Source organism: Drosophila biarmipes, chromosome 2R, assembly GCF_025231255.1.
Source record: "Drosophila biarmipes strain raj3 chromosome 2R, RU_DBia_V1.1, whole genome shotgun sequence".
Lineage (NCBI taxonomy): Eukaryota > Metazoa > Arthropoda > Insecta > Diptera > Drosophilidae > Drosophila > Drosophila biarmipes.
The window spans coordinates 18,176,037-18,197,451 of record NC_066615.1 but is presented as its reverse complement, the minus strand read 5'-3'; the positions used below and the strand labels follow the sequence as shown (position 1 = coordinate 18,197,451).

Below are 21,415 nucleotides of genomic sequence, written 5' to 3'. Positions count from 1 at the left end.
AGTTGAAAATACACTTACACGTCTGAAAATACACTTAAGTACATTTCAAGCCTTCATGGAGTTAAAGGAGTTTTTGCTACACCCTTTAATAATACTGATTTGTAGGAGATCGATTTTAATATGGTGTTGGCCGCATCCGCGGGACTACTTTCCCATGCCGGCGAAGAGCAGGGGGAAGGGCACCTCGTCGGTGGTGAGGATCTGGGGAGTGGGAGGTCGTGCCTCGCCCTCGGTGGTGCTGTTCAGCCAGTAGGTGGTCACGGTGCCCTTGCCCTTCAGCTCCACATCGCCGCGCTGCTCCATTTGGAAGGTGCCGAACTTGTCCAGGATGGCCTTGGTGGCCGAGGAGACGTGAATCTTGCCGGGCTGACCAGTGCTCTCCATCCTCGACGCCGTATTGACGGTGTCGCCAAAGAGGCAGTAGTGCGGCATCTTCTTGCCCACGACCCCTGCGCAAACGGAGCCCGAATGCATCCCTATGCGAATCTGGATCTTGTACTCCGGCTTGTGGCGCAGATTGAACGAGCTGACGGCCTGAAGGATGTCCAGCGCCATCAGAGCAATCTCGCGGGCATGCTTATCCCCATTGGGTTCTGGGAGCCCAGAGACCACCAGATAGGCATCGCCAATGGTCTCCACTTTGTAGACATCGTAGAATCCTATGATCCGGTCGAAGGTGCTGTACAGGTCGTTCAGGAAGTTAACCACATCCATGGGACTGCTGCGGGCACAGAGTTCGGTGAAGCCAACGATGTCGCTGAAGTATATGGTCACGCTGCTGAACTCCTCCGGCTCCACGAGATCGCCGGCCATCAGTTGCTGGGCCACCGGACGCGGCAGGATTTGGTAGAGCAGCTCCTCCGTTCGCTGCTTCTCCAGGCTCAACTGGCGGGTCTTCTCCTCGACCAGGCTCTCCAGGTTGTTGGCATACTGCTCCATGCGGTTCAGCAAGTCATCCATTAGGTTCTCACAGAAACCCCTGCATGGGTTTGGATTTAATCATAGGACCACTAGCTTTTTAGGACACTTACTTCATTATGGTGCGTATATTGCTGCGAATCGTGGAGAACGTGGGCCTCTCCTCCTGGTTGTCCGCCCAGCACTTTTCCATTAGTTCCAGCAGGTCCGGAGGACATTCCCGCTCCCGGATGAGTGGCCGGAATCCGTTGCACTGACGCACCTTGTGCAGGATCGTATGGACGTCCATTTGCTGGCGGGCCTCCTGGTAGGGTCCACCACGATTGACAATCTCCTCCAGAATTATGCCGAAGGAGTAGACATCGCCGCGCTGCGTGGCTGGACAGCAGCCAGGAATGGAGGTCAGGGGCAGCAGCTCAGGAGCAATCCACAGGAGCTCTGGAACAATCGGAAATACGCTCAATCTCTCAATACTCTAATACCTCATGCCAAAATGGAGCAACTTACTCAGATAGTAGTTTTGATCCCGGACAAAGTCAGAGGGCGTGGTCAGTGTCCTCAGGCCAAAGTCGGATATCTTCAGCACAAATCGCCCGTCGATGAGGCAGTTGCAGGACCTCAGTTTTCCGTGGGCGGCCACATCGCTGTTGTGCAGGTAGTTCATGCCCTTGACAATATCATGGATGAGGGACATACGGAAGTTCCAGTCCAGCTCGATGGCCTCGTTCTCCAGCACATCCTTCAGACTGCCCCGAGAGCAATATTCGGTGAGGATGAGCACAGTGGGCCGAGGCAGGTCGATGCAGGCCCCCACGAAGCGCACTGTGTTCTCGTGGCTCACATCCCTGGCCTGCTTGATCTCCCAGAGGAGCTGCGGCGTGAGGTCCACCTTCTTGACGTTCACCTTCTTGATGGCCACCCGCTCCCCCTTGAACTGACCGATGGTGGTGTACACCTGGGGCGGGAGCGAGGTGAAGCTGGCAATGGAAGCCCTGCCCGAGTGGATGCCAAACTGCTGCAACGAGATGTTCTCCACATCCAGGCGCTGCAGTCCGCCCTTGGACCCAAACATGCCGCCCATCTCGATCAGGACGTCGTCGGGCCGCACCCGCCAGGACATGTTGTTCAACTCCTTGCTGAGCTTCCTTTGCCTGAAAAGAAAAACCAATTTGTAGGTTAAAACATTTTTAAACCACTTTAAGAAAACATCCTTTGGTAACTTACTTTTGCAGAAGACAAATAACCAGGAAGACAAGACCCAAGAAGAGTGCCAAGCCAAAAACGGAGTACATTATAGTTGAAACTGTAATTAACACTATAATATGAATTTCTAACATTTGGAATTGGAAGTATCTTACAGTTTCCAATGCAATCTGTTGAGTTTCCCAGGAAACCGCAGGGCGGAATATCCGGTGGTGGCTCCTCGCGTCCACCTGGCCAATGTATCTTCTTGCCATGAACAGCTGAATACACTCTGACAAAAAGGTAAGGAAAAATATCAAATGCTTTAGATTTATGGAATGTATTTTCTTACTTATGAACACCTGAGTAATGGGCCACCACCGAAAACTTTCCGTTGATGGGATCCAGGTCCAGAATGGAGTAATCCGCATCGCGATCGCCATTGTCATCGATTCGCACATGACCCGTGATGCCCTCGAAGGTGCGGTTCCACATGCGCCGAGTGATATTAACCCCATCCCGGATGTCACCACCCTCGGTGAGGGTCTCGTTCAGGGCCATGCCCAGCAGATAGACGCCGTCATAAAAGGCTCCGATGAAGAAGTTCACCTCCTCGCCCTCGCCAAACGTGTAGTTGTAGTCGTAGAGCGCGTTCTCCCGCACACTGTCCGCAAAGTCCTGGAACTTGGGACTGGTGGGCTGCAGGAGACTGACCCTCAGAAGGGCCTCATACGCCTTGCGGGCCTTCGCGTCGTGCTCGTCCTTCATCTCCCAGCCCTTGTCGCCCCAGTACTCGCTCTGGAAGATCTCTACGTCCAGGAAGACCCACTCCCCGTTGGTCATGCCCAGACTGTGGGCCGCCAGCATGAATTTGCGCACCAAAACCCCGCGAACCGACAGGATGACAACTGGAGAGGAGGGAAAATGTAGAATTAATTAAATCTTAAAGCAATTATTTATAATATTTAGATGAATTAAATATTTAAACACCAATCTCGCAGATTTCGTTTCTTATAAGCTCGAAAGTATCTTTTTTCACCTCTTGCATACATGCTGGCATCCTTGAGATAGTTCTCGTAGCTCTCCTCTTCGTTTCCGTTGAGCTCCTTCACAAACTGCAACAGTCCCTCCTGCCGCAGTCCGTACTCCAGGTTCTTGCCCACTGTCCAGGAGAAGAGCTCCGACCTGTCCACCAGCAGGGCCACGTGCCTCCAGTTGAACTGCCGAATGACGCTGGCGAAGACGAGGATGAGCCGGCACTGGCAGTAGGACATCCTGGTCAGAGTCGGGTACTTGGACTTGTCCTTGAACATGCCCTGCAAGGAGTAGGAGTACCGAGAGGGCTAGTAGCCCGTCGCTCAAGCCAGGAGTGGTTCAAGCCAGGCATTAAAAGGAGTGTAAAAGTGTAATTTTAAAAAATTTTTGACTTAAGTTTTTATACTTAAATTTAAATTTACTAATAGAAAAAATATGCTTTCCAATTAGATGATAAACTTTTGCAATGACTCTTGGTGTCTTTTAATTTTTAAACATTTTATATTTTCATACCCAGGACATATCTGCAATTTTATTTAGATTTTAAGTAGACTTTTATAGAACCTAAACCTAAAGTTGTGTTTTTACCTGTACAAAAATAGAGCTGGTACTAAGCCGCTGAACTATTTCTGTGCAGGACTTACCGTGTTCTCGTTCTTCCACTTGTGTATCCTTCCCAGGATCCCGGAAGTCACCGTGAGCTCACCCTCCGAGGAGGGCGGCTGGCAGCAGGTGGGCAGAGGGGAAAACGCCATTTGTCAGTAATACGGGCAAACTTAAATGCAAATTAAAGAGCGAGCCGAAAAGCATTTAATTGCCAATGTCAAGAGTACGACCACGACACAATTAAGGTGGCTAAATGTGATTGCTTCTGGCTGTGTGGAGTAGGAGGATGTGGATTAAACCGCAGCTCGGGGTTCCGCGTTCCGCGGGGTCGAAGCCGGAGTCGGAGGCCACATAATTGAAAGCGGCGTGCTGCGTCGCTTGACACGCGACTCGAGAGTCGAGCGTCGAGAGGCAGGAGTCGGCATCTGAATCCGCATCCTGCCCCGGAAGCCTCACCTGATCTCCCATGCCGGTGATGATGGGCGTGTTCCAATAGGCGGCCAAACGTGCCACCGGCTCAAGGGCAAAGGCGCAGGCTGGTCCTATGAACGCGATTACGTCGTCCTGGAAATGCATGTCTGCCGCAAGTCCTGGTGCCCGGGCTCCCGAGCATGATGGGTAACTGAAATTAAGAAGGTTAAAAATAAATGATGTTAAGGAAAAATAGTTTTGGAGAACTTTTTAGTTCAGTTAAGCCTATTGAGAGGTGAGTAGTGTGTTTCAGCAGGTCCTTTTGTTTCTCCATCTCTAAAAGGATCTCCCCTTGAAAATTCGAGGATTTAAAGGAATCTCATCCCTTCTTGTGGTTCAATTTGAAAGTTATATACGGATGGGACTTTTAATTGTAGTTTTCATAAACTGCTGTTCTTACCTTCCCTTCTTTTTCAACAGCGTGATATTGTGGGGCTTCAGGAACACTTTGTTGATCTCGTCCAAGGCCAAATCCACGGCCGGTCCACAACGCTCCAGATCGAAGGGGGAATCTGGCGATGGCATTTACCGGCTCATCATCTAATCTCGAACCAACCAAGCCAACCCAAGCACTTACCCAAATGAGAAGCCATTAGAACGCCCACATTGTACACACGCATCTGGCCCATTTCACCCACTTCAGTGTACCTAGGAAGCTGATGGGACTTGACCTCCCTGCTCCTCTCGAACATCTTGGGCTCTGGACCCGCATCGCTGCCGTTGAGCCACACCATCGATGTGGTGGAGTCCAGACTAAGATCCTTATTCACATCGTCCCAGATGATCTCATTGCGCCTGGGATTGGGGTGGGCACTGAAGGAGGCGGCCAGCCAGACGAAGGAAACGAGGATGCCGATCCGAAGCAGGTGCATTTTAAGGACTTTTCGCTGCTTAATCAGAAATATCCATTCATAATCTGTACTCAAATTGCAACTTATTTTTCTGATCTAAAACATTTGTTTTATTCTTTAAAAAAGTTCCATGAACTGAAGCTCTTAAAATTAATTTAATAACGTTTTTGATTCAAGTTCATTATATATATATATTTTAAAGTCCCTTTTTGTCTAGGGTTTTAAATTCCTCTGTAAAAACTCACTAAAAATCACAATTACGACATCAAAACCCATTCAGCTTGTATATTATTCACAGCAAGGGGACTTCGCTCACTGATTTAATTTTATTGTTTTACTTTTACCCAAAAAACAGCCTAGTTCCTCAATTCACCCAGCAGCACTTTCAAGGGTCACATGTAAATTTGAAATTAATTCAAAGTGCAATAAAGCGCAATGAGGCGCGAGCAATTATCCACTTAAAGCTCGAAAATGTTCAACTCCTTCACAATGCTTTCGGCAGCTCTTTAAATTTAGAGTCCTTAAAGTAGTCCCAATGTTAAATGTTGTTAAAGGACACTTTTAGAGTCACTTAAATAAACAAACTTCACTTCACAGTATCCAGTAAGCCGAAGAATAGAGGGCTAAAGATGGCCCGAACCTTGTTAATCGAATGAGCCAGCGGCCACAACCGTTGGTCCTTTTATATGCGGCAGGAGCTCAGCTCGGCACGGGTCGTCCTGGAAGCCGAACCCCTGCCGGCCAATGGGAGCCCGGCAAAACGGTGGCCAACTGGCTTCGTCCGCAGGGAAAGTGAATCTCTGGGTTAGGCGGGCAGGCTCTTATGGCCCCACTTGTTGCTCCTCGGCCAAATTTGAATGGCAATCGTTTGGAAACGCCGTCGCGTGCTTCCAGCAATTAATGCGTCTCTTTGGTGGCACTCGTGCAGACGGCTTTAAGATGGCTCCGGCTTAATTCACCCGGCATTCAGTGAACCCGAATGTAAAAGGCAGTTCTAGATGTAAAATAAATGGCCAATAAAGCTACATACCCGCCAGTGAAGTCCTTAAAAATGAATACAAAAGTGGCCCTTGAACATTTTCTAAGTGATTATGATCGTGTAAAAATCGAATTTATTTTATAGTTTAACACTTATTACGTGACTTGATTGGTTATCAACTAAATTAATTTGCAAACCGGCGGCTGCCTTCTACGGCACATCGATGCCGTGTATCGAACGCAACAGTTTATCCCTTTCCTGAAACAACAAACATAAATAAATTAAATTTTTCTGAAAATTTGTGCGCAAGTACTCTCGTAATAGCTCCTAGAAAAACAAGTCCCTTAAACTATGGTCAATTCCAAAAAGGTTACTCTTTTTATGTTTTCTACGTTTCATAATAATAATTACGACTATTGAAATTCCATTTGAGGCAAATATTAAATAAAAAATAATACAAATTAGGAAAAAAGGCGGGGTAAAACGGGGTAGATTCAAATTTAACTTTATATTTCCAATAGCCCATTAATTCACATACCCTTAAAACAAAGCACATTATTACACTAAGCTGCTTATTTTTTCATTAAGGAGTTTCAATACATTTTATTGTTACAGAGTAGAAATACAAAAATCGTTACTTAAATTTAAAACAAAGAGTTGCAGTGGAAGTTGGTTTTAAATTTTATATCAATTAGTAATTAGCTTACATTTTCAGCCCTGGTAACAAAAAATACCAACAGTTTGGAGTATACCCTAACGCCTTCCATGGTTTTGTGTTTTCATCCCTGGTACCGCTTTGGCATCTGTCTAGCAATCTGGCAACTCCACACTGGATGACAAACAGTTCTGTTCGTTTTGCAAAATAAACTTGTAAATTAATATATTCGTTAGCAATGGTAAGTACATGGGCCAGCCCAACGGTGGTGGGCCGAACAAGACCCCAAGGTCCATGGCCATGGATGGCTCATAAACGTGCTATTTACCACCTACCGGGTACTTTCACAGGCGCGCCGCTATGATTCCCGCACCACGATCTTCTCGCCGGAGGGCCGTTTGTACCAGGTGGAGTACGCCATGGAGGCCATCTCGCACGCCGGCACCTGCCTGGGCATCCTGGCCGAGGACGGCATTCTCCTGGCCGCCGAGTGCCGCAGCACAAACAAACTGCTCGACAGCGCCATTCCCTCGGAGAAGATCTACCGCCTGAACGAGTGAGTTGGGATTGGGGCTCCTGGGATGAGTATCCTTAGGGCAGTGGGAAGTTAGGAAGGATACAAGGCCCACAGAGGCACTTCTCTCCTTACGGCAAGGGGATGTTGTTCTTATCAATGGGTGACGTCCGAAAAGGTTGATTTAGCAACTTGTCCATATTTTATTGCTATTTGTTAAAAATACGATTTAGCATAAGAAACAGGGGTTAATTACATAGGTAGATTAGATTGAGTAAAACATAAGAGATTTTGAAAACGTTTCTTAAAACCACAGGAATCCTCCTTTTACCCTTGCCAAAAATGTCTCTTTACCAACAGAATATAAAATATATTCCTTACAATGATGTTCCTCCTTTATTTTTCAAGAAATCCTTTACCTGCTGAAAAGGGTTTTTAGTCTGTTTCAAAGTGGTGTACCACACATTTTATATTTAACCCAAAGTTCGATATAATGTTAGGATGTACCTTTAATTTAACTAGCTGAAGAACTATTAAAAATTCTAGACATGTATAAAATCCACCTCTAATCGGATCCCTCTTTTGTCCCCAGCAACATGGTCTGCTCCGTGGCGGGCATCACATCGGATGCCAACGTGCTCACCGCCGAGCTGCGCCTTATCGCCCAGCGCTACCAGTTCAGCTACGGCGAGGTGATTCCCTGCGAGCAGCTGGTCTCGCACCTGTGCGACATCAAGCAGGCCTACACCCAGTACGGCGGCAAGCGCCCCTTCGGCGTCTCGCTGCTCTACATGGGGTGGGACAACAAGTACGGCTACCAGCTGTACCAGTCGGACCCCAGCGGCAACTACGGCGGCTGGAAGGCCACCTGCATCGGCAACAACTTCGGGGCGGCGATCTCCATGCTGAAGCAGGAGCTGGCCGACAAGGAGAACGTGAAGCTGACGCTGGAGGACGCCAAGGATCTGGCCGTCAAGGTGCTCAGCATGACCCTGGACACCACCAAGCTGACCCCCGAGAAGGTGGAGATGGCCACGCTGCAGCGCGTGGACAACAAGACCGTGTACAGTGTGCTGGAGAAGCCCGATGTGGAGAAGCTGATCGAGAAGTACAACAAGGTGCAGGCGGAGGCAGAGGCTGCCAAGAAGGAGAAGCAGGCGAAGCAGCCGGCCAAGTAGTCCCAAGGATGCGTAATTATTGATTAAGGGTATATCCTGATTTTTGTAATCGAAGTTCGGAGCGTGTGAAATAAAATTTCAAAAAGATATATACTTCTACTTACTAATTGTACCTTGTACCAATTATATAAATCTTATATTTCAAATGTTGTATTCAAATTGTAAAGCGGGAAAATTAGTATTTAAATACTCGGGACACAAGCCACCGGTTTGAGTCTTCACTAGAACTCTCCAACGCGGGAGACGTCTAACTTGTTATCGATAATTAGCGAGGACTGGAACCGTTATCAATTCTGCTATCGCTTGCCATTCGCCCCGAAGATGCACTAATAATGCCCACCTTCAAGCAGTCACTAAAAAAATACCGTACAAAACATTTTGAGAAAAATTCCGTCGCTTTTTATTTGCTGTTGCTGTTAAAAAAAAAACTCAATTATACTTGCTAAACTAACGGTTAATCGGTTTCTACGAAGGGCTTTACGCGTAATTGGAGAGTGCGCGCAGAACGCGTGGCGAAAACGGATTGGAAAACAGTTTTTCACACGCAGCGAACGGGCAATGAGCGCGCGCGTGTGTGTGTGTGCCACAGAAAGTTGCAAGCAGCCTAGAGCTAAATAGGCGCACGGTTGTTAAATATTCCCCGTGTGTGCTCTCTCGCATTTATGCAATAACAAAATCTGCAAATTCCCCCCATTAAGCGTAAAAATGTGAAAAAGGGGCAGAAAAAAAACCAATGGGAATTTCTCAATGTTGTGTCAATACAGCGAGAGCGACGAACGAAAAGTCAAAAGCAAAGGAGAGGAGAATGGAATAACACAAAAAAAGAGCTGAGCCACAGCAAAGAAGCAAGAAGAAACGCGAAGCAGGGGCTAAAGGAAAAATTGAAATAATAAAAAAAACCCGCACACGTGTGTGTGTGTGTGAGCGAGTGAGATTCTGTGCGCGAGTGTGTGTGTGTGGTAATGTGTGTGTGAGAGAGTGAAACGTATAAATAAAATTCAGCCAAATGCAGAAGCCAACAACAAAATGGATAACAAAACTACACAGTTGGATTTTAAATTACTGGTAATTAAATAATGTTTACCATTACCCATTCCCCTTCCACCTCCCCCTTTCATTCCAATATAAAGTACACACACGCAGGCCAGCTGCCGTAGGTGTGTGCGTGCAGTCTACATTCCGTGTGACTGCGACTGTCTAATTGAGAGAGCAGCAAAACAACGTGTAATGCGTAGGAAAGGAAGAGAGCGGCAGCGAGAGGAGAGCGCGCGATAGAAGAGGAGGAGGTGGAGGACAGATAACAAATGAAGTACAGTGTGCACTGGGCCGTATTTATTGTTGTTGTGCTGTTGTTGTGATTATTGTTGCTGTAATGTGAAAAGGTCGTTGCGATTAAAATTGAACCGAATTTAGTTTTGCCTCTGCTCCGGCTCTGGCCATTCAAATCGCGCTCTGCTCTCCAATTGGAAGTGCGAAGCACCTGAAGTAAACAAAGAGACGCAGCTAATGAGTTTGAGCGGGAATTTGCGGCCTACATATATGGCAATGAGTTTGGTAATTCTAATTTGCTGGTGGACCTTTTCGGCGAGTGTAGCTGGTGGAACCAGAAGGGTGGTTCTCAAAAATTCCCTCTATTTCTGTTTGCTTTATTATTTTAAAAGCTCCGTTGATTTAGAGCCCCCCCAATCGCTTCTTGCACAATTTCCACCCACCCACAATAACACACACACACACACACACGCGCGCGCGGCAACTGTGTCTGTGTGAACTTCCGCCGAGTCTTTTGCTCCATCCCGCCCCCTCCTCGTCCCCCCGCCCACTCCCACTATCCCTATTCAAAGGCAAACCCATACCACTCCCATTTCCATTCACCTCCTCCTTCTCCTCCGCTCTTTCTCCCCCTTTCTTTCCCCCTTTCGCTGAGTGCCACATAATGTTATTTTTGTTTTTTTCTATTTGCCTCTAAAATGAATTGTAGTCCCCGGCCCCCCGCATCTCTCCTTGCCCGCTTTTACTCTCCCCACCTTCCACTTCGCTACTCCCCACTTTTCGACCCATTTCATCACTGCTATTATTCACTTTTGTTTTGTTTTCCTTCGTTATTTTCGAGAAAATATTTATTTTTATTTTTATTAGTTTATAACAACATTTACATTTACTTTGGCCACACAAGCAAGGCACATTTACATAAATACTAATACTACAAATACTATAAAATCCCAAAGTTTGATTGTATTTCTCGCTCTCCCTCCCGCTTTCTGTGTGTGTGTGTTGTTGTTTGTGGGGCGATTTGGACGAGGATGTGGGGGGAGGGGGCGGTGGTGGGGAGGGGAGTGAATGGGGAGTTCTCTTTTCCTCCTGCATGCATATAAATTCGAGGCATTTCACATGCAGGCGCGAGCGAGACGGCGAATCGAGTACGAATGTACGAAGCAAAGCACAAGTGGAAGAAGAAGAATAGTAAACAGCACTGCACAGTGGAGCAAGTTTGTAACTGTAGTTGGGAAAGAAGAAAGTGGTCAATAGGATTTAATGTTGCCCATTTAAGTGCACTTAAACGCGGAAAATAGTCCAAACTACACATTTCACCGAATGCTTTGGGGTAATACCAAGCACAAATTCCGCTCGAGTTGAAAACACTCTTTGTGCTTTTTAATTAATTCCGTTTTGCAGTAATACAATTAAAGTTTTTATCGCTCTTAATTGAGTTTACGACATGGATTGAGTGTCTTTTTTTGTTTTCCCTTCCCTGCCATCCCTTCCACTGGGACTCGAATTGATTGCAGTGTGTTTGGCTGTGCCAATTTCATTAATAAAACTCTGAAAAAACAAAACGAAAGCAGAGAGAGGGCGATGTAAATGCTATTTTTATTTGATTAGTACAACTATTCGGATGCACGAGTGTGTGAGTTCCACTTTGAGAGCTTTGGGACCTGTGTGTGTGGGTGCGAGGGAGACGGCAAGCTCTAAATGTATAACATAAATTTTGCTAAAAATGCAGCCAACGTCATTCCCCCACCCACCCACCGCCCCCCTCTAACGGTTCACCCATCCGAACAGCGTATATATGCGCTGGTGTGTGTGTGGACGTGCTCATGTGTACATAAGTATTTTGAAGATAGCTCTTTGGGTCTTTATGTGCGGAATGAACAGGTACATAACAATTGCAAACGAACTAAATATTTCTGTGCAGCAACTAAAGCGGAATAAACCGAGGCAGCGCGCTCATTTACCGAATGGCCCACACCCTGCAAGGGATATCCCCAAAAACACAGACGCGATTTTTAGTCGGGAGAAATATCTACAAATTGGGTATTTTTAGTTCTCATAAACAAAGGCACACAGAGGCGAGCATAAAGGCACACATACCCACACTCGCACACCAACTAACATTTAATTAGAGCACACAAAAAATTCTAATTAAATATGGCATTTGCTTTTCTCTTGCACCGCTCGTTCTCAGGCTCTCTTTCTCTCCCTCCTTAGTGCTCTCTTCTCCTCCCCCTCCCCGCTCTCGCCCCCAGCACAGGCACACGAATTAAGTTTATAATAAAAGTTTATAAATGCTACATGCACAAGCACACACGCGTAGTTGTAGTTAGTTTGTGTTATCTGCAATCTAAATTTACAACAACTTTATTGACAAATAAAACGCACAGCCCGCAGCGTTGCCACACAGCTGGAATGGGGGGAAATAAACACGGAGATACATAGTAACCATCGTTTAGCTGACTTAATTCGAATCTTTTGTCAAGAATTACCGTTTTGTTTCCATTTCAAGTTGATTGATTAAAAGCAGTTTGACTGAGAGAAAGTAGGGTCTGTAACACACAGCTATGATCGCTGTAAAGGCTAAAAACAAAGCCCATTATCATTAATTGATTATTTTTCCCTAACTCTCATCTATTTAATTGAAGATTATTACTCCTTAAAGTGGGTAAACAACGAATAAATGAAAAAACTTGTATGCCAAAGTTTTGTGGTTATATATGTCAGTACATACTTTTTATCTGGCAAAAACAAGTTGGGAAAATCTGTCAAAAATGTTTGTGTAACAACTTTTTGATATACGATATGACACAAAAATAATACAAGGAAAGTTTAGTTCCACAAGCCGAAGTATGTATACCCTTTTCCTTATTATTTAGTATGAGATGGTTTTTAATATTTTAAATGAAATCAACAAAATAAAAGTGAACAAGTTCTTGTTACACTTTTTTTTTTAAGAATACTCCTCGAACTTAAAAGTAATTTCAAAACTAAAACTTTTTTTAGAAGCCAATATCAATGACTGAAAAAATGACTAAAAACATACTATTTTAATTTTTTATATTATATAAGTTGACCAAATACCAAATAATTAAATACCTTATGACAAAAGATAAACATATTTATGTGTTTTTAGCATCTCGACAACCTTGCTAAACTTAAATCTGTGAAATGGTAGGGTATTCGAAGGTGTTTAGAGCGTTTCAGGGTTGCGACGTCGTTTACTTTTAGTGCCCCCTCCGGCACCTTCTCCTCTTTCGCCACCCACCTTTCCTCCTTCGGCTCCTCTCCATTGTTCGCCTCTCCCTCTCGCACAGTGGGTGGATGGGTTGCGAGAGAGGAGCGGGCCGAGAGCAGGCCCCACATTGTGTTTGTAACAACTACAAATCGCTGCAAATACACAACCTCACACACACCGTGTACACACACAATAGCAACATTGTGGAATGGGTAAAAGTAGCACAAATTGTGCGCTGTTTTAATTTCTCTGCTTCTGCTGCTGTTTTTGTTTTTCTTTTCTATTTTTCGCCATCTTCGCTCGCCGTTGTTTCTCTGTGTGTGTGTTTACCTGTGCTAATCGCTTGCGCCGCAGCGCAGTCGGCGTCGCTGTCGCCGTGCTGTCTACGTTTCATTGAAGCGCGCGCGCTCTCTCCCACCTCTCACACATCTGCCTCCCACCAGCCCCTGCTCTTCCCCTCTAATTGCATTAAATTGTTTGGAAAATAATAATCAGTAATTGTGTTTGACGACAGTTATTTCCATCGGCGTGTGTGCCTGCGTTTGTGTTTGTGAGAGTTCGGCCTTTTAATTGAAACAAATGGAGATTCTAATTGGGCCTTCAGCGGGACTAACAAATATCCCGTATTAAGGTGGCAACCCTGCCCCAACCCAGTCTCCGTCTCTCCCACCCACCACATTCCCTACATTGTTGTTTTCTCCGTGGAAATGGGCGGCTTGAAGCGGAAGTTGGTAATTTATTTTCCACTAGCGCAATAATTTAGGCACAGTGGGCTCAAAACGGAAAATCCAGTTGGGCAAGTAGGATTTATAGTGCACTCGTAAGATGGATGGAACAAGATTAATGAATTCAGAGATAAGAACATAAAAAACTGGTTTATTGGATGTTATACCTTGAAAGGTATGGTATTCAGCTAAAATAGTTTGGCTAAATATCTAAATTTCTTCTTGTCTTTCCTAAGGCTTGATTTTCTATACCTTTTGCTATCTGCTCTTGGTATCTGCAAAGTTAGTTCTCATGTGTGTATCTTTTCTATTTATCTGTATTCCACTCTAATTTAAAACTGTTTTATACCTATAGTTCCCTATATATTATGTACATATGGCGATACAGTTTCCATCTTTAATATTTTACAGTTTCCTTTAACAAATATACTCTCTCCTGTATTTAATATGGTTGTTTAGTAGCTTATCGATTAGACCTAATATTGATCCTTTATCCTTTTAGGATTTAACATACTTAGGCTCGAGAACCTTGTTCTCCATTAGGAATGAGAATAATATTAATCATTTAATTTTAACTAATTTTTTTTTTTTAGGATTTAACATACTTAGGCTTGAGAACTTGGTTCTCCGTTAGAAATGAGAATAATATTAATCATTTAATTTTAACTTATTTTTTGAACAATATTCAATCCCTACTTAAAGCACTAAAGGCGTTCCTAATAACACCTCTAATTATTTTCCAGGTGGATCAATCACTAAATCTACTGGACAGCCTCAACACGGCATTGCGGTGCGATGCTATTCAATTCTTGCTGCAGACGCTTAAGTGCAAGTACCCGGAGGCCTGCGACCAAGTCGTCAGGAATCTGTTCAGTCACGTAGCTGCAGCCAACGACAATGGAGGAGCAGGCGCAAGGACGCAGCAGGAGGAGCTAGCGAGGACGAAGCAGCTGCAGCTGCTGCTGTCCACCAAGAAGGAGAAGAAGGAGCCTGGAACCGGCTGCGAGGCGGAGATCAAGCGCGAGAACGACGAGGAGGAGTCGGGATCGACGGATCTGAACCAGAACTTCGAGAAGATCCTCTGCAAGGAGGAGTTCTTGTGCCTCGAGGAGGAGGAGGAGGACTTTCTCGACGATGCGGACACGCAGAACTCGTCTTCCCTGCAGTTCCATGCCGGCAACAATGTGGACGCCCTAGCCATGGGCCACGGCGACCCACTGGACCTGATCCAGACCGGCGTTTCGCTGCTGGTCAAGCGGAAGTATGCGGCCACCTTCGAGGACGAGGAGCAGCTGGGCGAGGACGAGGAGGCCAACAGCAACAGCAGCGACGGGAAGCTGGTCAAGCGGAAGCGCACCAACAACATGCACCTGACCGTAACGAGTGTGCGGCGGAAAGAGGAGCACAGCCGGCTGGGCGAGGGCTATGTCTTCCACGAGGACAGCCAGTATACGATGCGGTATCACCACAGCACCGGTGAGTTCAGCGAGCGGGCCTTCAAGGCCCAGTTCCGGGCTCTGCTTCGCATGGCGCTCAGCCAGCACCACAAGCCCTTCCTCCGCCAGTTCTACGAGAACTTCGTTGTGAACGGACGCCTGCTGGGCACCACGCCCTCGGCGCGGGTCCTCAAGGAGATTCGTGAGCAGCGTCTGGAGGAGTGGCGACGTCATCGGGAACGCCGCCAGCTGGTCATCCTGATGAAGCAGAGCGAGCTGCAGCGCGTTGAGGAGATTCAGCAGCAGCAGCAGGAACAGCGGAATCAGGAGGAGATTCAGCGGCAGCAGCAGCAGCTGCAGTGCCTGGAGGAGATTCAACAGCAGGAGCAGCAGCAGCAGCAAATGGAGGAGATTCAGCGGCAGCAGCAACTGCCGGCCATCTCGTTTGGCGACTCCGAACTGGAGTCGGAAACGGAATCGCAGCTGTCGTCGGCTGCCCAAGAGATTATGAAGTTCGAGGAGTTCATTGACGAGGGTGTAGGCGCTGGTCGTCTGATCGATGGTCTGGAGATGGAGCCCGAGATCGATGACATGCTGGCTGGCGCCGGCAGTGCCTTGGGCAGTGTGAACAGCGCCAGCGGACACAGCAGCAACAGCAGCAGCAGCGGCAGTGGGAGCGCCGGTAATGGGAATGGCATTAGCGGGGTGATCCTGGAGAACAATAGTCATCATTCGCATCACCTGTGAGTACAGATTCTGTTTTGATTTGGTTCTAAATAACTATCCCTTCTATTATTTACTTTTAGAAGTAGCAGCAGCAGCGCAAATCTTGTGATCAACGGCCTTACGTCAAGCAATAGCATCAGCAACAATAATAATAATAGCAACAACAACAACAATGTTAGTCTACACCGCCCGCAACTGACGCCGCAGGCGCCCATGCCCATGTCCATATCCATGCCCATAGAGAGCAGGGATCTTAAAGCCGGGCAGGCTGCTCATGGCAATGCCAACGTCATCCTACCGGGCGGCAGCTCTGGCCTCGCCAACCAGATTCAGCTGGCTCAGCAGCAGAAGCACTACAACTCGAGCAATAATCCGCTGTCGATGATGGGGGGCATGATGCAGCAGCAGCAGCAACAGCAGCAGCAGCATGTGGGCATGCCGCACCAGCAGCGTCAGATGATGATGATGCCGGAGGACTTCCCACAGCACGGAGCCTCGATGATGGCCGGTCGTCAAATGCCGGCGCTGGCGGCCTTGTCGAATCTGGGCGATCCTCCTGCTGGGCAGCTAAACTCCTCCCTGGAAATGGACGACAATGACCTGTCGCCAGACGAGGATGACGACGATATGGACCACGACCTGGACGAAATGGAAGCGGCCAAGCAGCAGCTTATCGACGGCGGCAGCAGTAGCAGCACTTCGCTGCAGGCGCCGCCTTCGCAGCATGGCAGCGGAAGTGGAGGCAGTGGAGGGCAGACGCCGGGCAGCAAAAAGGACAAGCCCAGCTACAACTGTCTGCTCTGCCCCAAGTCGTATCGCAAGCGGAAGTCCCTGCTGGACCACTACAAGATGCATCCGGGCTACTGCCACGACTGCGGCCAGCGCAACGGGAATACGCTGGAGGTAACTAAAAGACTTTTGAAGGAGAAAAACTAGGCAGTCATAGATATTAACCATTTTGAAAGTTAAATTAGTAAATCATTTACATATTTTTTTTATAATTTATGCTTTGATCAATATATACATCTCGCAACGAATTAGGTTTAAACCAATTAGTAATGCAATATTTACATAATCAATAACGAAATTTATATTTGGTATACCTTAACCTGGACTTTAAGCCTTATCAGAGGTTTTAAACCTGTTTTGGTTGGTGCTTTGGTTAGAGCTTTGTCTTTTGACATCCAATAATCTGTCTTTTTATAGACCTCTTTAAAATTATATATTTAAATGTAGTTAATGGGATATCCATAAATCACAACAAAGGGCAGTGGAATATAGAATTCATAAAACAAATAATAAATTGGTTCTTATAATCTCCTTTTAATTTCCAGGAAATCATCCACCACAACCGGACCATGCATGTGAAGGAGTTCCCCTTCGTGTGCGAGACGTGCGGGGAGTCGTACTCGCGCAAGCAGCAGTTCCACGCCCACGTGGAGTCGCACAACAAGAAGGAAATCAAAAGTGAGTCGCCGTGAATGTAAATTTCACCAAGTTCTCCGGCGGAGTTCCTTGGAATCAGCATCAGTTTAGCCCCGAAAACCTATCGAACACTGCTCTAACCTCTTTCCTCTTGCAGCCTTTCCCTGCGGCGAGTGCGGTCAGAAGTTTCCGCAGAAGAAGCTGCAGCAGCACTTCGAGGAGACGGGCCACAAGGCCGACGGGGCCATCTGCGAGGTGTGCGGCGAGGAGTTCCAGTCGAAGAACGCCCTCTACCAGCACATCATACGCGTGCACAAGCGCGACAACTTTTTCGAGTGCCACATTTGCCATAACCGCTTCACGCTGAAGGCAAACCTGGAGCGGCACGTGCAGCTGCACACGGAGATCAAGCGGCCCTACGTGTGCGATCTGTGCGGCTCGTCCTACTTCACATATCCCGCGCTCAAGGAGCACTACAGCAACGCCCACGTGGACGTGTCCGAATGCAAGTGCACGCTGTGCGGCAAGCGCTTCGGCTCGGCCAAGTCGCTGCAGCGGCATCTGCCCTCGCACTCGGAGGAGAGGCCGCATTGCTGCAACTATTGCGATCAGGTGCGATCTTTGGATATATTTGTGTATATACCTATTGAAGAACTGCGATATTTCATTTAAAAGCTATTTAAATTCGGTTTGAAACGACGTATTCAGCTCTTCTGATGTTGTAGGTGTTGCCAAAACCTGACAAATTAATTAACCTTTTTTCCTCTGCAGACCTTCAAGTGGAAAACGCACCTAGTGAGACACAAGCAGACCATGCACGGCAACGAACCGCCGCCTCCTAAGAAGGGAAAGCAGCGCTTTCCCAAAGCGAATGAAGAAGGTATGATTGAGAAGGACTCTTCTATGAACTCCATAACTAATATAACCCTTTTTTATTACCAGCAGAGATGGCTAGCTTACCAGATATGCCCGGACCACCACCCGTCAAGGCCAGCAAAAAGGCGGTGACCAGCAAGGCGAAAGCTCAGGCAGCAGCCGCAGCCGCAGCAGCAGCATCCGCCCAGCAGCAACAGCAGAAGGGCTCTGCAGCCACGCCGACGCCGCCGCCGCCGGTATCCACCACGCCGGGCTGCCTGCAGCAGGATCAATTCAATGCGGCCATGGTCAGCAGCAACAGTTCGCAATCCTCCACGGCGTCCACGTCGCAGCACTCGGTGTCAACGAGTGAATCTCAGCAGAATTCCATGTACAATCAGAGCTTTAATGCGGAGAAACAGCAGCCGGGACAGCAGCAGCCGCAGCCGCAGAATGCATTGCATCAGCAGCACCCAACACCGCCGCCGACACAGCAACAACAACAGCAGCAGCAGGCGCCGCCGCCACCTCAGTCGCGAGTTGCACCCGGAGAATTGCATTTGCAGCGCATGAATAGCTTTGGGCAGGATGGACAATTTCACTTTGAGTCCAACCCGGCAGCAGGTGCCTATCAGCAGCATCAACTGATCAGTCAGTATCAGCAACAGCAGCAGCAACAACAACAACAGCAGCAGCAACAACAACAACAACAACAGCAGCAGCAGCAGCAACAACAGCAACAGCCACAGCAGCAACAACATCATCTTGCCCAACAGCAGCAGCACATGAGGAGTCACACGCCCCAGAGTCCACATCCTCCGCACACCCCGCAACTGCAGCAACAGCAGCCGCAGCAGCACTTCAGCTCCCCGCACCACATGCCGCCGATGCACCACCAGCACCAGCTGATGATGCAGCAGCAACATCGCCACAACCAGCGCTCGCCGCTACACCATCATCCTGCAGCCCAGCAATTGCAACAACAGCACCAGCAACCATCGCATTCCCCACAGCATGCGAGACTGCAGTCGCCTCAACCTGCTTCAGTACAACAGCAACAACAGCAGCAGCAACAACAACAACAACAACAATTCTTACAGCAACAGGCCACCGATTCCTGGGGCAACATGAACTTTGGCAATCCTCCCAGCAACCAGCAGGTTGAGCTCAAAGATAACAAATTCTATATTGTGGAATCGGCCGAGTTCCTAGGGCTTCCCATGAATGTGCCGCCTTCCCCACAGCAGCAACAACAGCAGCAGCAACAAGCAGTCAGCAAGCCCCAGCAGCAGCAGCAACAGCACCCACAAACGCAGCAAACGGATCCAACACTCGCCGGTGATCTAATGGGCTTTCAGCACATGTGGCCGGCGCCCGCCTTCCCCCAATCCACACAGCAGCAACCGCAACAGCAACAACAGGCGGCGCAGCAACAACAACAGCAGCAGCAACAAGCCCAGGGACAGGCGAATTCGAGTGATCCACACAACTACAACAACATCGGCAGCATACTCACGAATCTCATTGACACAAATCCCGCGCCAATGGAGTACAATTTCGACCTGATGCAGCAGCAACAAACGCCATCATCCCAGCAACAGCAGCAGCAACAACAGCAGGCGGCGCAGCAGCAACATCACAATGCCGGAGGCTATGCGAGCGCTCTGATGCGCGGTGGAGGCGGCGTCTACGGAGGAGCGTACGAGCAGCACTTGAGCGAGCAGTTGGTCAGCGAGCAGCAGAAGCAGAACAGCTTTCAGCCCTACCACCCACATCCGCATGGCCTGCAGGCGCAGCAGCAGCAGCCACTGCATCCGCATCTGTTGCCACCGCCTGCGCCGCACAGCAACGTTTACGACCGCACGGGAGTTGGAGTCGGCGTGGGCGTAGGTGTGGGAGTGGGCGTGGGCTATCCCATGCTGGGAGACGACTCGAAGGGCGTGCTGCCGCCCATGATGGGTGGCATGATGCAGCAAATGCCGCCGCATGGCCAGCAACCGGATCTAATCTACTACCCAGTGAAGAACGATTGACAGTCGAAGCACCATCAGCAGCAGCAGCAGCAAGCTCAGCAGCCGAATCACCATCACCACCATCGCTGGTGGACAGAGCCAGCCAAGAGAGGCGATGTTTTTCATTGAAGAAACAGCTAGAAAACAGGAAAGGGAATACGGAACAAGTTCGTTAGATTGTAAGTACAGGGGGGTGGGAGGATGTGTGGACAGCGAGGAGTTTGTAGATAGGGCAATCCACATATTTTTTTTGAAATTAAGAGCAATAACATAAAGATTAGAGCGAAAAGAGCTCAGAATTTCTAATCCGACCGGCGCTATGATACGTGTATAAAGAGTAATCACTTACAAGGTACATCAAATACACAGAAGCATGTATACATCAATAAATTCAGACATATACATAGTAGCACTTAAGCGAAGCAAGAGCAAGAATTAAATTAAAACCTATAAATAATAAATATATATATAAATTATATGAAACATATATATTAGCGTAAGCAACTACAATAATGGCAGACCACAAGCAACTTTCGAACAAATTTTATGCTTATTTAACATTTACCATACGAGTTATAAATGCGACACAACACAAACACGTGCGTTGATGTATAATCAAAACAATCCAACATTATATTCATACAAATGATGTCTATGTGAACCCCGAGAGACGTCGACGACGCCGACGACCCCCATATTGTAGATGATTGATTTGAGCTTGAGATCGGGTCATGCATCACAAAAAGAAAACCGGAAACAAAAGTACACGACGCTTTGAGCCCGGGCCCAGCGCCACACAAAGTTGTAACCATATCATGAGGCCTCTTCCCCGTATAATTAATTGTATTCTCGATAGTGCTTGTTATTTTCTATTTAGTTAACGAATTGATTATACTTATAAAGCCTTTCTGCTGATGACCGCCAGCCACACTTTTGTTAGATTAGTGCCTAAGTCTAGTTGATATCCCAATGTATACCCCGACATTTTGTGGCTTTTTACACCCAAACCTTGTATATCTACTCTATAGCATTTCCGATTTTTTTGAAGCTCCCCATTATCCTACTTCCGATTTACATGTTCTTTAATGAATTTCCTTAAATTCAAGACAGGCCCCAAAAACATTTAAGTTAATCACAGCGTTGTTCTTGTTTTACACATTATTCAAATTCAGCAACATAAGAATTTTAAATTTAAGTGAAAGTTTAAAACGTTAAATGTGTAAGCATACTTTTATGAACAAAACAAAAGCAAAAAAAAAAAGAAATGAAACCAACAACAAACTTCACTAAAATTAGGTTTGTATTCTGGATACAAAAAAAAGAAGCAAAATGGCAATTAA

The 21,415-nt window shown here is 47.2% G+C and overlaps 3 protein-coding genes across 4 annotated transcripts; 2 read left to right on the top strand and 1 right to left on the bottom strand.

The window, feature by feature from the left end:
- Positions 1-144: 144 nt before the first annotated feature.
- Positions 145-5,084, bottom strand: LOC108022069 (atrial natriuretic peptide receptor 1). Its single transcript, XM_017090913.1, has 11 exons — positions 4,790-5,084; positions 4,613-4,724; positions 4,198-4,363; positions 3,780-3,857; positions 3,140-3,416; positions 2,453-3,008; positions 2,277-2,392; positions 2,143-2,221; positions 1,426-2,069; positions 1,032-1,356; positions 145-979 (listed from the first exon to the last, which is right to left on the bottom strand). The coding sequence occupies exons 1-11, from the start codon at positions 5,082-5,084 to the stop codon at positions 145-147; spliced, it is 3,483 nt and encodes a 1,160-aa protein (XP_016946402.1).
- Positions 5,085-6,797: 1,713 nt separating this feature from the next.
- On the top strand, positions 6,798-8,478 carry LOC108022171 (proteasome subunit alpha type-4). The gene is made up of 3 exons (XM_017091016.3): positions 6,798-6,938; positions 7,048-7,253; positions 7,804-8,478. The coding sequence occupies exons 1-3, from the start codon at positions 6,936-6,938 to the stop codon at positions 8,387-8,389; spliced, it is 795 nt and encodes a 264-aa protein (XP_016946505.1). The 5' UTR covers positions 6,798-6,935; the 3' UTR covers positions 8,390-8,478.
- A 250-nt stretch (positions 8,479-8,728) lies between these two features.
- Positions 8,729-21,319, top strand: LOC108022592 (uncharacterized). 2 transcript variants are annotated; one of them, XM_017091620.3, is made up of 7 exons: positions 8,729-9,454; positions 14,365-15,800; positions 15,864-16,686; positions 17,118-17,250; positions 17,366-17,820; positions 17,980-18,088; positions 18,154-21,319. In XM_017091620.3, exons 1-7 carry the CDS (start codon positions 9,416-9,418, stop codon positions 20,094-20,096), a joined length of 4,938 nt encoding a protein of 1,645 aa, XP_016947109.1. In that variant the 5' UTR covers positions 8,729-9,415; the 3' UTR covers positions 20,097-21,319. The 2 variants fall into 2 exon arrangements, with proteins under 2 accessions (XP_016947109.1, XP_016947108.1); XM_017091619.3 differs by having other exon boundaries at positions 18,151-21,319.
- Positions 21,320-21,415: the final 96 nt, after the last annotated feature.